Below are 15001 nucleotides of genomic sequence, written 5' to 3'. Positions count from 1 at the left end.
AGGAGTGACTCGGAGGTACACGTGTTCTCCGGGTTCAAAACTAACCTGGCGGTGCTTTGCATCATAATAACTCTTCTAACGGGATTTGGCCAATTGCAGTCGGTCTTTGATTTCCCTGACTTGTCTCTCAGCTTCCATCATGAGAACGGTCCCGAAGATATGGCTATCTCCAGATTGAGACCAATTTAGAGGAGTGCGACACTTACGACAATATAGAGCTTCATATGGTGACATCTTTAGACTGGTCTGGAAACTGTTGTTATACGAGAACTCAGCATATGGCAAGCAATCTTCCCATTTCGCCCCGTTGGCTAGCACACAGGCTCGCAACATATCTTCGAGTATTTGATTTACTCGCTCTGTCTAACCATCCGTCTGAGGGTGATAAGTAGTACTATATTTTAGTGTTGTCCCCAAGGCTTGATGGAGACGGGACCAGAAAGCGGAGGTAAACAAAGAACCTCGGTCGGAAGTGATAGTCCGGGGTACTCCATGCAGACTGATGATTCTGGATACATATAGTTGTGCATGTTCATCTCCTCTGTATCTGGTGCTGATCGGGATGAATTGAGCAACCTTGGTGAGGGTGTCCACTATAACCCAGATTGCGTCTTTGCCTCACTGAGTCCTAGGCAATATGGTGATGAAATCCATGCAAACATCATCCCATTTCCATTGTGAAACTGGCAGTGGTTGGAGAAGTCCGGCTGGCTTTTGATGATCTGCTTTCACCTTGTTGCATATGTCGCAACAGGCTACAAAATAGGCAATGTCTTTCTTCATCCCATCCCACGAGAATATTTGCTTAAGGTCTTCATACATTTTCGTACCTCCCGGATGAATGGAATACGAGGATTCGTGTGCTTCTGACAAGATTTTCTTCTTCAAGTCCGGTTAATTTGGTACACAAATTCGTCCACGGAATCAGAGGGTACCGAAGTTGTCCTTGAAGAAATCTGGGAGCTGCCTTGCATGTTTTTTTAGCTCGGCGTCATCTGGTTGGTCCTTGCGGATTTCCATCTCAAGTGTGGGGGTAACTTCCAAAATATTAGTGAGGCCAGCATCCATGATGACCAAGTTGAGCTGAGCGATCTCCTCCTGAAGTTCGGTAGGCAATGATGACATTTGAGCTGACGGGCTTTCGACTGAGCGCATCGGCAACGACGTTGGACTTGCCTGGATGGTAATTTATTCCAAGGTCATAATCCTTGGCCAACTCTAACCATCTTGGCTAACGGAGATTTAAATCTGGCTGAGTGAAGATGTACTTGAGGCTTTTGTGGTCGGTAAAAATTTGGCACCTTTTTCCAATGAGATAGTGTCTCCAAATTTTTAATGCATGAACCACTGCGTCAAATTGCAAATCATGAGTAGGATAATTTCCCTCATGTGGTCATAGTTGTCGTGATGCATAGGCTACTACCTTGCTGTCTTGCATCAGCACACAACCAATACCTTGTCTGGAGGCATCGCAGCACACATCAAAGCTGCGATAAGTGTCTGGAAGAGTCAATACCGGTGAGATTGGCAGACGTGTCTTTAGCTCATTAAAACTCTTCTCACAGTCCTTGGTCCACATAAACTTTGTATCCTTTTTGAGCAGTTCCGTCATAGTTTTAGCAATTTTTGAAAACCCTTCAACGAAATGACGATAGTATCCAGCTAATCCGAGGAAACTCCGGATCTGTGTTACAGTCGTGGGCGGTACCCAATTGAGCACATCCTTTACTTTGCTTAGGTCCATGGCTATACCTTCGACGGATAGTACATGTCCGAGAAACCCAACTTGCTTGAGCCAAAATTCGCACTTACTGAACTTGGCGTATAACTGGTGGTTGCGGAGTCGTTGTAGCACTGCTCGGAGGTGATCCTTATGCTCTTCTTCACTCTTGGAGTAAATGAGGATGTCGTCGATAAAGACTACCACGAATTTGTCGAGGAAGTCCATGAACACTTTGTTCATCATGTGCATGAAGAAGGCAGGGGCATTGGTGAGACCAAAGGACATCACAGTATATTCGTAAAGACCGTATCGTGTAGTGAATGTGGTCTTAGGAATATCTTCCTTTTTAATCTTGAGCTGATGATATCCGGTCCGTAAATCGATTTTTGAGAATACTTTATCCCCACTGAGATGATCAAACAGATCATCAATCCTTGGCAGTGGGTATTTATTTTTGATAGTGACCTCATTCAGCTGGCGATAATCTATGCACATACGTAGACTGCCATCCTTTTTGCCCACGAAAATTGCAGGTGACCCCCACGGTGAAGAGCTGGGACGAATATAACCCTTCTGGAGTAATTCGTCAAGCTATTTCTTTAGTTCCACTAATTCTGATGAGGGCATCCGGTAATATTTCTTGTATAATGGTGCGGTTCCGGGCACAAGATCTATGGCAAACTCCAGTTCCTGATCTGGTGGCATGCCTGGCAGTTCTTCTGGAAACACATCAGGGTACTCACTGACCATGGCAATAAATTCCAATAAAGTCATAGCGGTGCAAACTAGTTCTGGCTTGGGTACATGCTTGCGAGCATAGAATTTGGTGAGCTGCCCATTCAGACTGGTCAAATTGACTTCTCGGGTTGCGCAGTTTATACAAACTTGATATTTGGTCAGCCAATTCATACCCAATATAATATCCAACTGTTCAGACTCAATGATTATCAGAGATGTTGGAAAGTGGACCCCGTTGATATTGATCTCCAAATCACAGCAGACTAGATTGCTCTTGATTATAGATCCTAGGGTTTGTACCAGCATATTTTTGCCCAAAATTGTGCAAGGAAAATTGTTTTGGGCGGCAAAACTCTGAGAAATAAAAGAATGGGAATCCCCAGAGTCAAATAAAATTACTGCAGGTATGTCATTAACAGAAAACATACCAATGACGACTTCTGGCTTCTCTTAGGCTTCATCAGCGGAGATATGATTCACATGCCCAGTGAAGTTTTGCTAGGTTGGCCCTGACTCCATAAAGTTGACTTGTGGCCTGCTCAGAGCATTCACCTTGTGGTTCTTGGGGCACTGTTTGGCATAATGTCCGGGCTGCCCGCAAATGAAACAAGAATTATTGTGCTGGCGCTCCTCATGTGTTGGACTGGTTACAATATTCTTGACTTGAGTGGTGGTCTTGTTAACATTTTACTGCCAATTTGGCATGTATTCCACCTGAGTCTACTACCAGGTACGAGCCTTTTGCACAGGTTGTCCGTCCTTCTTTGGCTCAAACTTGTGCTTGTTGTCATTGTTAGCAGGCCTTTTTATCTGATATGAGCTTGTGCTCCCATTCAGCAATGAACGCATTATCTAGCAGAGTTTGGAAATCGGTGAAATCAAACATGCTGAGAGCACACCGGAGTTGCGGAGTTAGACCTCCAAGAAATCTGTCAATCTTCTTGTCTTCAGTGGCCACTTCATACAGAGAGTAATGGGCCAAATGATTGAATTTTTGCAGATACTCAGCCAAAGATTGATTTCCTTGGACGAGCCCGAGAAATTCACGCTGCTTGGCCTTCATAACTCCAGTAGGGATGTGATACTTGCGGAACTTATCCTTGAATTTTTCCCAGGTGACTTCCTCATCAATCGACCACATGGCTTTTGTATTTTCCCACCATATGGAAGCTGTGCCTTCAAGGTAATGGGTTGCAAATGGGACTTTATCATTTCCTTCAATACGGGCGATCACAAGCTTTTTCTCCATTGTGCGCAACCAATCGTCTGCATCCAATGGGTCAACAACCTGACTGAAACTGGGTGGATTGGTCCTCTAAAAATCTGACAGCTTTGAGTGATGGCCATTCTGATTTCCATTTTGTCCAACTATAGCTTGCACACTCCTCAATATTTCAATCAGATCATTATTCCTTTTCTCTTCAAACATACGCAGAACTTGCTCGGTGGAGGGAGGATCAGGTAGTGGAGGTGGTGGCTGAACTTACGGCTCGGGAGAATATCCTGCCTGTCGTGCGGAACGACGAACAGGAGTTCCCTCACAAACGTTGCTACTGCTGCCTCCCCGCGTCATCCTATTGGGTATTTTTCCCAAGGCAACGCAATCGAGATGAGAGACATCCAAGAATAAAATTGGGGAAAAGCCAACAACAAATCTCGAAAAAGACAAAAGAGCGAAGAAAATACGGCGATTAAAGTCCCAACATAATTATACATAGACTCATACATGAAAATTAAACGACCTGCCTGGTTCCACTACTCTCATACATGAAGCATCATGACTCGTACAACTACATCCGCACACCATCTAGATGACTGCGAATACTCAAAGACACTACTGCTCTACTGGTGCTGTGGTGTCCTCCCCTGAAGCGGTCTCAGATCCCGAACTGACGTGGTTAACGGAAACCTTCGGGTTAAAGGTAACGCGACGACGCTGCCTCGAGGGCTCTCCCTCAGGGGCAGGGGTAGGATGAAGCATCGGGGCTGCAGGAGTAGCAAGAAGTGAGACCCACTCCGTAGGAGCACTGAGAGGGTTCACAGCCGAGACGCCTGTGCTACTCGGGGGAGTAACCGGCGAAATAGGGGAGCTAGAGCTAACTGGGACATAAGGGGTAAATCCCAGTGAGGACAGAGTAGTGGTGGATCTAGTAGTGACCAAGGTAGCGGCTAAAGCAGTACGGGCACAAGTCAGCTCTCGAGCCAGCTCATGGATCATCAGATAGCTAGAAGTGATATAGCGAGCAAGATGGCTAGCAACACTATCAGACTCCGGGTCAACGAGAGGAAAACGGACACGACCGTTGTCGTGCAGAGATGGGTAATAACAGAAACCTGGGTGGTGCTACATTTGAAACTCGGTATAACGAAGCTCGACAAGGACCTCAAATGCGGCAAACTGGACAGCCTGAGAAGCGGTGGAGGCGTAACCGCTCCGAGAAGTGCGAGTGTAAGAGCCGAAATCGGAACTGGTGCGCAGAGTAACCACTGCGTGATACTCATACACTGAGTCTGCTAGACGCTCCCGGTACACACGGTAGACTGGTACGTCTCCGTGAGGGTACAGTCGACGCCACACGTTGCAGAGAAGGTGCGGTGACGTGTACGGCATCAGCTGCAACTGGCACGGATACGGCACCGGAGCCATCTACACTCACAACCATTAGCAAGTTAGCATAACAATAATAATCAAATGACTAGAATGCAACAACCAGCTATGACTGCTACCGGCACTCAAATTTACTCGCACCTAGCGTCCAGTTAACACGTCGTAGTCTAGCGTGGACTACAGGCAGTGCGGCTCTGATACCAATCATGTTGGCACCCCGGCTTAGAGCGACCGGTTTACCCTGCATTGCCAGCCCAGAGACCATGTCTTCTGGCAACACACAACATATTGGTACAGAAAACAATCGCTTTATTGAGGCTAATGGAACATAGTTCATATTACAACAGCGGTCGAGGCCAAGCGGCACGCTCGGTGCGGCTGAACAATATGTACATTATTTAGTGAACATAAAGGGGCCTCGATCCGAACAACTACGTGGCAGCGGAAGAACATCGTAGCGGAAGCTCCATATCACAGGGACACCGATGTGGACACGATCTAGACTCGAACAACGCTCCTTTCCAATGAGACTTTCCTGAAATCTGGCATGACACGCCAGGTCAATACATAGAATGTACTTGCAAGCTCACAACAAGCATAATCATAATGACAAACAATATCATGATATTTATCCAATTAAAATGCAACACTATATGTCAACATGATGTGATCATGCTTGAACGTCCCTTGGGACAACTTACCAACCGTGATCATCCTCAGATCACAAACACACCACCAATGTAGTAAAACACACCACCAACGTGGTCTTTAACAACATGACTCGTGATCCTTACGGCGATCACAACCACGACCAATATCTGGTCCCAAATTCCTTGATGGCCTTTCTGCCATCCTCGACAATGCAAAGTTTTACAGCTTAGTGTGCAATTTTTATTATTCGTTGACTCATGGTGGGACCTACTACGATGTGTTCGAAATCGTGGACGCGGCTATCGATAGATTATACACTCTGAAGAGGTAGCAAACTGTACCCACACCACGGAACCCATGGCCTCGCACTCCCATTCGGGTGGACCAACGACATTCCGACGAAACCCCTCCATTGCCACAGCACTCTCCCGGCCACTCCGACCCAAATCCCCAATGGGCTGGTCCTGGGTGGCCCCGTGTCTACCAAAGACACCCCGACCACTATCGTGGTCAAACTCCCACTCGGGGACACTCCCACTCGGGGACTCGGTACCATAATCTCATTAACGAGCACACAAGATTATGTCTGCTTGCCGGGCCAGGGCAAACACGACATAACCTTCCCTAGATGGAGGCACCGACCAGAGGCCGTGTCAATGGACCGAATCAAGGCCCCCCATAAAGGCAAATGTGGTTGCACTGGAAAGAACTCGATTCAGCAGCACCATGACCCAGTCAACGGTGTATTCAAGTTGAGTTATTTTCATTTTCAACTTTAAAATAACAATGACCAGTGTCATAGCGTGCCATGAAATGCGAAACAACACATGCATCATAAAAAAAATGACCGATGTCATCTTTACAACAAGCATAACGGTCAACAACTCACGTTACTATAGTAGCTCAAAATGACTCACAACTGATCCAAAATATTTTGCAACAAGTTTCATTAATTTCTTAAGCAAGAAAGAAACTCCGATAACTTTTTCATATGCATAACAAAAGATTTTACTATCAACAATTCTTACTTTCTTTATCACTAAATTAAGTTCAAACTTTCTGTAAAACAAGTAATATGATTTAACAGAATATTTTCTAACAAATTTTTATCAATTTCAGGAAGGCAAAAATATAGCTAAAATAACTACCATGCATAACAAAATTATCTCTAACATCACCTCAAATAAATCTTAACTTGCTTTATCCACTAAACTAGTTTCGACTATTCGGTAAATCAGGCATAACAAGTATCCAACATTTAACAGAATACAAAACTCAATAATTATTTAAAAGCATGGATTAATCATTTCATTGAAGTGAGAAAATCACAAATATTGAAATGGCATCATAAAATTGTTGTTGTGGCTTGCCTTAGTGCAGATGAGGTTCACAAGCCTCCTTGTGATCCTCAAGACAAGCCTCACCTTCTGAAAATAATTTTAAACACAAAAAGAAAATATCAAGAACACTTCTGAAATTCACCAGAAAATCTAAACAGCTCAGAAAAAACTCATCTTTGGTGAGCTGTTAGATTTCCTTCCAAAGAACACAATGGAAAAAGAATCAATTCATTTCGACTTATGGTTAAAAAGTTATAACTGTTTGAAGTGATCTGTAAATTCAAATGAATGTGAATAAAAGAAAAAGACTGGGGGGTGACGTCGAAGGCGTAAAGCCCAGGGGCGCCACCACTCGTACCGCTTCGCGCGCGTACTGAGTGGCTGACTAGCGGGCCCCGCTAGTCCAGTGGGGGAAGAGGGAGAGAGAAACAGAGATGGCCGCGGCTTCGCCGGAGCTCTCGCCCGCGACGAGGGCTCTTTGGCCAAAACAAGAGGGAGGGATGGCAAGAGGAGGTCGAGGCATACCTGCCCGTACCCGTAGCGTGGCTAGGGGTGGTCGGACGGCGTCAGAATCTAGCTCGCAAGCGGAGGCAGAACGAGGAGGTCGTCGGAGTTGAGGAATACGGCGAGCAAAGGCCGCTCCAGGGGCTCCGAGCGGGCGAGACGGCCTCACCAAAGAGAGGCGGAGGCCCTGGAGAGGTCGCCCAGGCCTGGGAGGAGCTGGAGCTGCCGCGGCGACCAGAGGGGATTGCCGGCGAGCTCGAGATCGGGGACGGCGGCCCGAGGCCTTCCCGGCCGGGCTACGGCTTCCTACTCGACCGTGGAGTGTGTGTGAGTGCTGGAGGATGCCCAAGGAGGTTGGGGAGGGGCTCTATATATAGGCGAGCGAGAGGGTGCTTCGGGCTCCGCCGGTGGACACCTGTCCATGGCGCCCGGCGACGAGCGGCGTCAGTGAGAGGGGGAGAAGGCGACGGAGGTCACGTGGCCACTGTGGGCGAGCGGAGATGAGCACAGGATCAAGGGGTGACGACGAGCACAGTGCGCTCCGCACTGTTGGGCTGGCCCGACCTTGCCGTGCTCGCTGCGGCGAGCTCCGGCGTCGGCGAGTGCCAGTGCGGAGTTAAGGGTGTCTAGACGATGATGGTGGCGAGTTTTGGCAAGGTTTGGTAGGCGGGGGAAGCGAGCACGCGCGAACAGAGCGCTCGGCGGCTCCCAGAGCGCGTCGCGACGCATGCCTGGCATCGTGGACACACGTGGTCACCCCGCGAACTCTCTCGTCAGGCCAGCCTTCGTCCAAAAATCATGTCTGGCATGTTGTTCGTGGTGGTTTTGAAGTTTACCACGGTTTGGTTTGGATCCAGGTGCAGTAGAATTTTTTTTACAAGTCTGGTAAGTTTCTGGACAGTACCTTTGTGATGCTACTGTGGTCAAATGGCTCGGAGTTTGAAGCTGTGCTTTGGAGGCTAGCTTAGAGTTACTAAGGTAAATAAGCACAAGAAAGATCAGGTCAAATGGAGAAAGTAAAATGGTAGTTGTTGTAGAAACCACCATTTCTGTCCAGAACAGAAAAGATTTTCTGTAGCAAAAATATTCTAAAAAGTGATGAAATATTTTTGCTCAGGGAGGTGCCCTAGGGTCCCTAGAATATTTGTGAATTATCTTAGAATTTTCTGAGCAATAAAAATTAGGGTTGCTTTGGGAGTCCCTAAAAACAGTTTTGGCTTAGGGTTTTAGAGAGAAAATGAATATTTTTCATTTAAGAAAAATATTCCAAAGATTATTTTGTGGTGGATCAGAAGTGAATTGATGCTTTGGGAGAGAAATGAACACTTGGGTGAAAGCCAAGGATGCCCAAGTGTTTAAGTCCAAATGAAAAGATTCAAAAACTCCATGTTTCAAAAAAATTCAAATGAAAACTCAAACAAATAAGAGAGAGCAAATACCAGGCTGCCAGAGGGAGAATGCCGGCAGCTGGGATTATCGGCTGGAAAAGGAGCAAATATTAGAGACCTATTCTACACAGCTCCAAAAGTCCTGAAACTTCACGGAAGTCATTTTCAGAATATATAATAAATACTGAGTGCAAGAAGTTCACTAGGGGGGCCACACCCTGCCCACGAGGGTGGGGGTGTGCCCTACCCCCTGGGTGCATGCCCCTAGCTCATGGGCCCCCTAGTGGCCCTCCGATGGCCATCTTCTACTATATGGAGTCTTTCGATGAGGAAAAATCATAAGCCATCTTTCCGGACAAGACTCCGCCGCCACGAGGTGGAACCTTGGCGGAACCAATCTAGGGCTCCGATGGAGCTGTTCTGTTGGGGAAACTTCCCTCCGGGAGGGGGAAATCATCGCCATCGTCATCACCAACGCTCCTCTCATCGGGAGAGGGCAATCTCCATCAACATCTTCACCAACACCATCTCCTCTCAAAACCCTAGTTCATCTCTTGTATCCAATTCTTGTCTCTAAGCCCGGGATTGGTACCTGTGGGTTGCTAGTAGTGTTGATTACTCCTTGTAGTTGATGCTAGTTGGTTTATTTGGTGGAAGATCATATGTTCAGATCCTATATGCATATTAATACCCCTCTGATTATGAACATGAATATGCTTTGTGAGTAGTTACGTTTGTTCCTGAGGACATGGGAGAAGTCTTGCTATTAGTAGTCATGTGAATTTGGTATCCGTTCGATATTTTGATGAGATGTATGTTGTCTCTCCTCTAGTGGTGTTATGTGAACGTTGACTACATGACACTTCACCATTATTTGGGCCTAGAGGAAGGCATTGGGAAGTAATAAGTAGATGATGGGTTGCTAGAGTGACAGAAGCTTAAACCCTAGTTTATGCGTTGCTTCGTATGGGGCTGATTTGGATCCATATGTTTCATGCTATGGTTAGGTTTACCTTAATAATTTTGTTGTAGTTGCAGATGCTTGCAATAGAGGTTAATCATAACTGGGATGCTTGTCCAAGTAAGGGCAGTACCCAAGCACCGGTCAAGCCACATACCAAATTATCAAAGTACCGAACGCGAATCATATGAACGTGATGAAAACTAGCTTGACGATATTCCCATGTGTCCTCGGGAGCGCTTTTCTCTATATAAGAGTTTGTCCAGGCTTGTCCTTTGCTACAGAAAGGATTGGGCCACCTTGCTGCACTTTATTTACTTTTATTACCCGTTGGTCGTTACCAATTATCTTATCACAAAACTATCTGTTACCTATTATTTCAGTGCTTGCAGAGAATACCTTGCTGAAAACCGCTTATCATTTCCTTCTGCTCCTCGTTGGGTTCGACACTCTTACTTATCGAAAGCACTAAGATAGATCCCCTATACTTGTGGGTCATCAAGACTCTTTTCTGGCGCCGTTGCCGGGGATTGAAGCGCCTTTGGTAGGTGGAATTTCGTAAGGAAAAATCTATATAGTGTGCTGAAATTTACTATCACTTGTTACTATGGAAAGTAATCCTCTGAGGGGCTTGTTCGGGGTATCTTCACCCCGACGAGTAGAGCAAAGAGTTTCTCCTCAACCTACTGAAAATAAAAATGTCTGCTTTGAAATTCCTTCGGGTATGATAGAAAAACTACTAGCTAATCCTTTTGCAGGAGACGGAACAACGCATCCTGATGAGCACCTAATATATGTGGATGAAGTTTGTGGATTATTTAAGCTTGCAGGTTTACCCGGAGATGTTATTAAGAAGAAGGTCTTCCCTTTATCTTTGAAGGAAGATGCATTGACATGGTATAGGCTATGTGATGATACGGGGTCATGGAACTACAAACGATTGAAATTGGAATTTTATCAGAAGTTTTATCCTATGCATCTTTTTCATCGTGATCACAATTTTATATATAATTTCTGGCCTCGCGAAGAAGAAAGCATCTCTCAAGCTTGGGGGAGGCTTAAATCAATGTTATATTCATGCCCCATTCATGAGCTCTCAAGAGAAATGATTATTCAAAATTTATATGCTCGGCTTTCTGATAACAATCGCACCATGCTCGATACTTCTTGTGTTGGCTCTTTTATGATGAAGACTATTGAATTCAAATGGGATTTATTGGAAAGAGTTAAACGCAACTTTGAATATTGAGACCTCGACGAAGGTAAGGAGTCAGGTATGACACCTAAATTTGATTATGTTAAATCTTTTATGGATACCGATGTTTTCTATAAGTTTAGCACTAAATATGGACTTGACTCTGAGATAGTAGCTTCTTTCTATGAATCTTTTGCTACTGATGTTGATCTCCCTAGGGATAAGTGGTTTAAATATCATCCTCCTATAGAAGTAAAAGTAGTTGCACCTATTAAAGTTGAAGAAAAGAATGTCACCTATAATGATGCTATTGTTCCTACTGCTTATGTTGAGAAACCACCTTTTCCTGTTAGGATAAAAGATCATGCTAAAGCTTCAACTGTGGTTCGTAAAAGCAATATTGGAACCTATACACCTCGTGAGCAAATTAAAGTTGAACCTAATATTTCTATTGTTAAAGATCTCTTGTCTGATAATATTGATGGGCATGTTATTCATTTCCGTGATGAAACTGCTAGAATTGCTAAACCCTGTGCTAAAGAAAAACCTAGATCTTTGGTAGGCATGCCCGTTATTTCTGTTGAAATAGGAGATCATTGTTATCATGGCTTATGTGATATGGGTGCCAGTGCTAGTGCTATACCTCATGACTTATACAAAGAAATTATGCATGATATTGCACCTGCTGAGATAGAAGATATTGATGTCACAATTAAACTTGCCAATAGAGATACTATTTCACCAATTAGAATTGTTAGAGATGTTGAAGTCTTGTGTGGGAAAACTAAATATCCTACTGATTTTCTTGTTCTTGGTTCCCCACAAGATAGCTTTTGTCCCATTATGTTTGGTAGACCCTTCTTGAACACTGTTAATGCTAAGATAGATTGGAAAAAAGGATGTTGTTACTATTGGTTTAGGTGATATGTCTCACGAATTTAATTTCTCTAAATTTCTTAGACAACACCATGAAGAGGAATTGCCTAGTAAAGATGAATTTATTGGTCTTGCTTCTATTGTCGTACCTCCTAGTGATCCTTTAGAACAATATTTGCTAGACCATGAAAATTATATGTTTAAGAATGAAAGAAGGGAAATAGATGAAGTATTCTTTAAACAGGAACCCATCCTGAAACACAATTTGCCTATTGAAATCCTAGGGGATCCTCCTCCACCCAAGGGTGATCCCGTGTTTGAGATTAAACCGTTACCTCATACTCTTAAATATGCTTATCTTGATGAGAAAAAGATATATCCTGTTATTATTAGTGCTAAACTTTCAGAGCATGAAGAAGAGAGATTACTGAAAACTCTGAAGAAGCACCGTGCTGCTATTGGATATACTCTTGATGATCTTAAGGGCATTCGTCCCACTTTATGCCAACACAAAATAAATTTGGAGGAAGATGCCAAACCAGTTCGTGATCATCAACGACGGCTGAATCCGAAGATGAAGGAAGTGGTAAGAAAGGAAATACTAAAGCTTCTTGAGGCAGGTATAATTTATCCCGTTGCTAATAGTCAGTGGGTAAGTCCTGTCCATTGTGTCCCTAAGAAGGGAGGTATTACTGTCGTTCCCAATGATAAAGATGAATTGATTCCGCAAAGAATTATTACAGGTTATAGGATGGTAATTGATTTCCGCAACTTAAATAAAGCTACTAAAAAGATCATTACCCCTTACCTTTTATCGATCAAATTCTAGAAAGACTATCCAAACATACACATTTTTGCTTTCTAGATGGTTATTCTGGTTTCCCTCAAATACCTGTGTCAGCCAATGATCAATCAAAGACTACTTTTACTTGCCCTTTTGGTACTTTTGCTTATAGACGTATGCCTTTTGGTTTATGTAATGCACCTGCTACCTTTCAAAGATGCATGATGGCTATATTCTCTGGCTTTTGTAAAAAGATTTGTGAGGTTTTCATGGATGATTTTTCCATCTATGGATCCTCTTTTGATGATTGCTTAAGCAACCTTGACCGAGTTTTGCAGAGATGTGAAGAAACTAATATTGTGTTGAATTGGGAAAAGTGCCACTTTATGGTTAATGAAGGTATTGTCTTGGGGCATAAAGTTTCTGAAAGAGGGATTGAGGTTGATAAAGCCAAGGTTGATGCTATTGAAAAGATGCCATTTCCCAAGGACATCAAAGGTATAAGAAGTTTCCTTGGTCATGCTAGTTTTTATAGGAGGTTCATTAAGGACTTCTCAAAAATTTCTCGGCCTCTGACTAATTTATTACAAAAAGATAAACCATTTGTTTTTTATGATGATTGTGTAGAAGCATTTGAAATACTTACAAAAGCATTGATCTCTACATCTATTTTTCAGCCACCTGATTGGAATTTACCTTTTGAAATTATGTGTGATGCCAGTGATTATGCTGTAGGTGCTGTTATAGGGCAAAGAGTTGATAAGAAATTAAATGTTATTCAATATGCTAGTAAAACTCTAGACAATGCTCAGAGAAATTATGTTACTACTGAAAAAGAATTCTTAGCAGTTGTATTTGCTTGTGATAAGTTCAGACCTTAGATTGTCGATTCTAAAGTAACTGTTCACACTGATCATGCTGCTATTAAATATCTTATGGAAAAGAAAGATGCTAAACCTAGACTTATTAGATGGGTTCTCTTGCTACAAGAATTTGATTTGCATATTATTGATAGAAAGGGAGCTGAGAACCACGTTGCAGACAACTTGTCTAGGCTAGAGAATTTTCTTGATGACCCACCACCTATTGATGATAGCTTTCCTGATGAACAATTAAATGTCATAAATTCTTCTCATACTGCTCCATGGTATGCTGATTATGCTAATTATATTGTTGCTAAATTTATACCACCTAGCTTTACATACCAGCAAAAGAAAAAGTTCTTCTATGATTTGAGACATTACTTTTGGGATGACCCACATCTTTATAAAGAAGGAGTAGATGGTGTTATTAGACATTGTGTACCTAAGCATGAACATGAACAAATCCTATGCAAGTGTCACTCCGAGGCTTATGGAGGACACCACGCTGGAGATAGAACTGCACATAAGGTATTGCAATTCGGTTTTTATTGGCCTACTCTCTTCAAGGATGCTCATAAGTTTGTCTTGTCTTGTGATGAATGTCAAATAATTGGTAATATTAGTAGACGTCAAGAAATGCCTATGAATTACTCACTTGTTATTGAACCATTTGATGTTTGGGGCTTTTATTATATGGGACCTTTCCCTGCCTCTAATGGATATACTCATATTTTAGTTGTTGTTGATGACGTTACTAAGTGGGTAGAAGCTATTCCAACTAGTAGTGCTGATCATAACACTTCTATTAAAATGCTTAAAGAAGTTATTTTTCCAAGGTTTGGAGTCCCTAGATATTTAATGACTGATGGTGGTTCACATTTTATTCATGGTGCTTTTCGTAAAATGCTTGTTAAATATGATGTTAATCATAGAATTGCATCTCCTTATCACCCACAGTCTAGTGGTCAAGTAGAATTGAGCAATAGAGAACTCAAATTAATTTTGCAAAAGACTGTTAATAGATCTAGAAAGAATTGGTCTAAGAAACTTGATGACGCTTTACGGGCCTATAGAACTGCATATAAAAATCATATGGGTATGTCTCCGTATAAAATGGTTTATGGAAAAGCATGTCACTTACCTCTCAAACTAGAACATAAGGCTTATTGGGCTATTAAAGAGCTCAATTATGATTTCAAACTTGCCGGTGAGAAGAGGTTATTTAACATTATGTCACTTGATGAATGGAGAACCCAAGCCTACGAAAATGCCAAGTTGTTTAAAGAAAAAGTCAAAAGATGGCATGAAAAAAGGATACAAAAGCGTGAGTTTAATGTAGGTGACTATGTATTGAAAGACAACTCTCGTTT

The 15001-nt window shown here is 43.2% G+C and overlaps 1 protein-coding gene across 1 annotated transcript; it reads right to left on the bottom strand.

Moving 5' to 3' along the window:
• Positions 1 to 3254: 3254 nt before the first annotated feature.
• LOC147979722 (uncharacterized) lies at positions 3255 to 3710 on the bottom strand. Its single transcript, XM_087515322.1, has one exon. The coding sequence runs from the start codon at positions 3708 to 3710 to the stop codon at positions 3255 to 3257; it is 456 nt and encodes a 151-aa protein (XP_087371448.1).
• Between the last annotated feature and the right edge of the window lie 11291 nt (positions 3711 to 15001).

Source organism: Triticum urartu, chromosome 3A, assembly GCF_056163025.1.
Source record: "Triticum urartu cultivar PI428250 chromosome 3A, HENAU_Tu73, whole genome shotgun sequence".
Lineage (NCBI taxonomy): Eukaryota > Viridiplantae > Streptophyta > Magnoliopsida > Poales > Poaceae > Triticum > Triticum urartu.
Note: the sequence above shows the minus strand (reverse complement) of the source record. Positions and strands in the feature narration are given on the sequence as shown.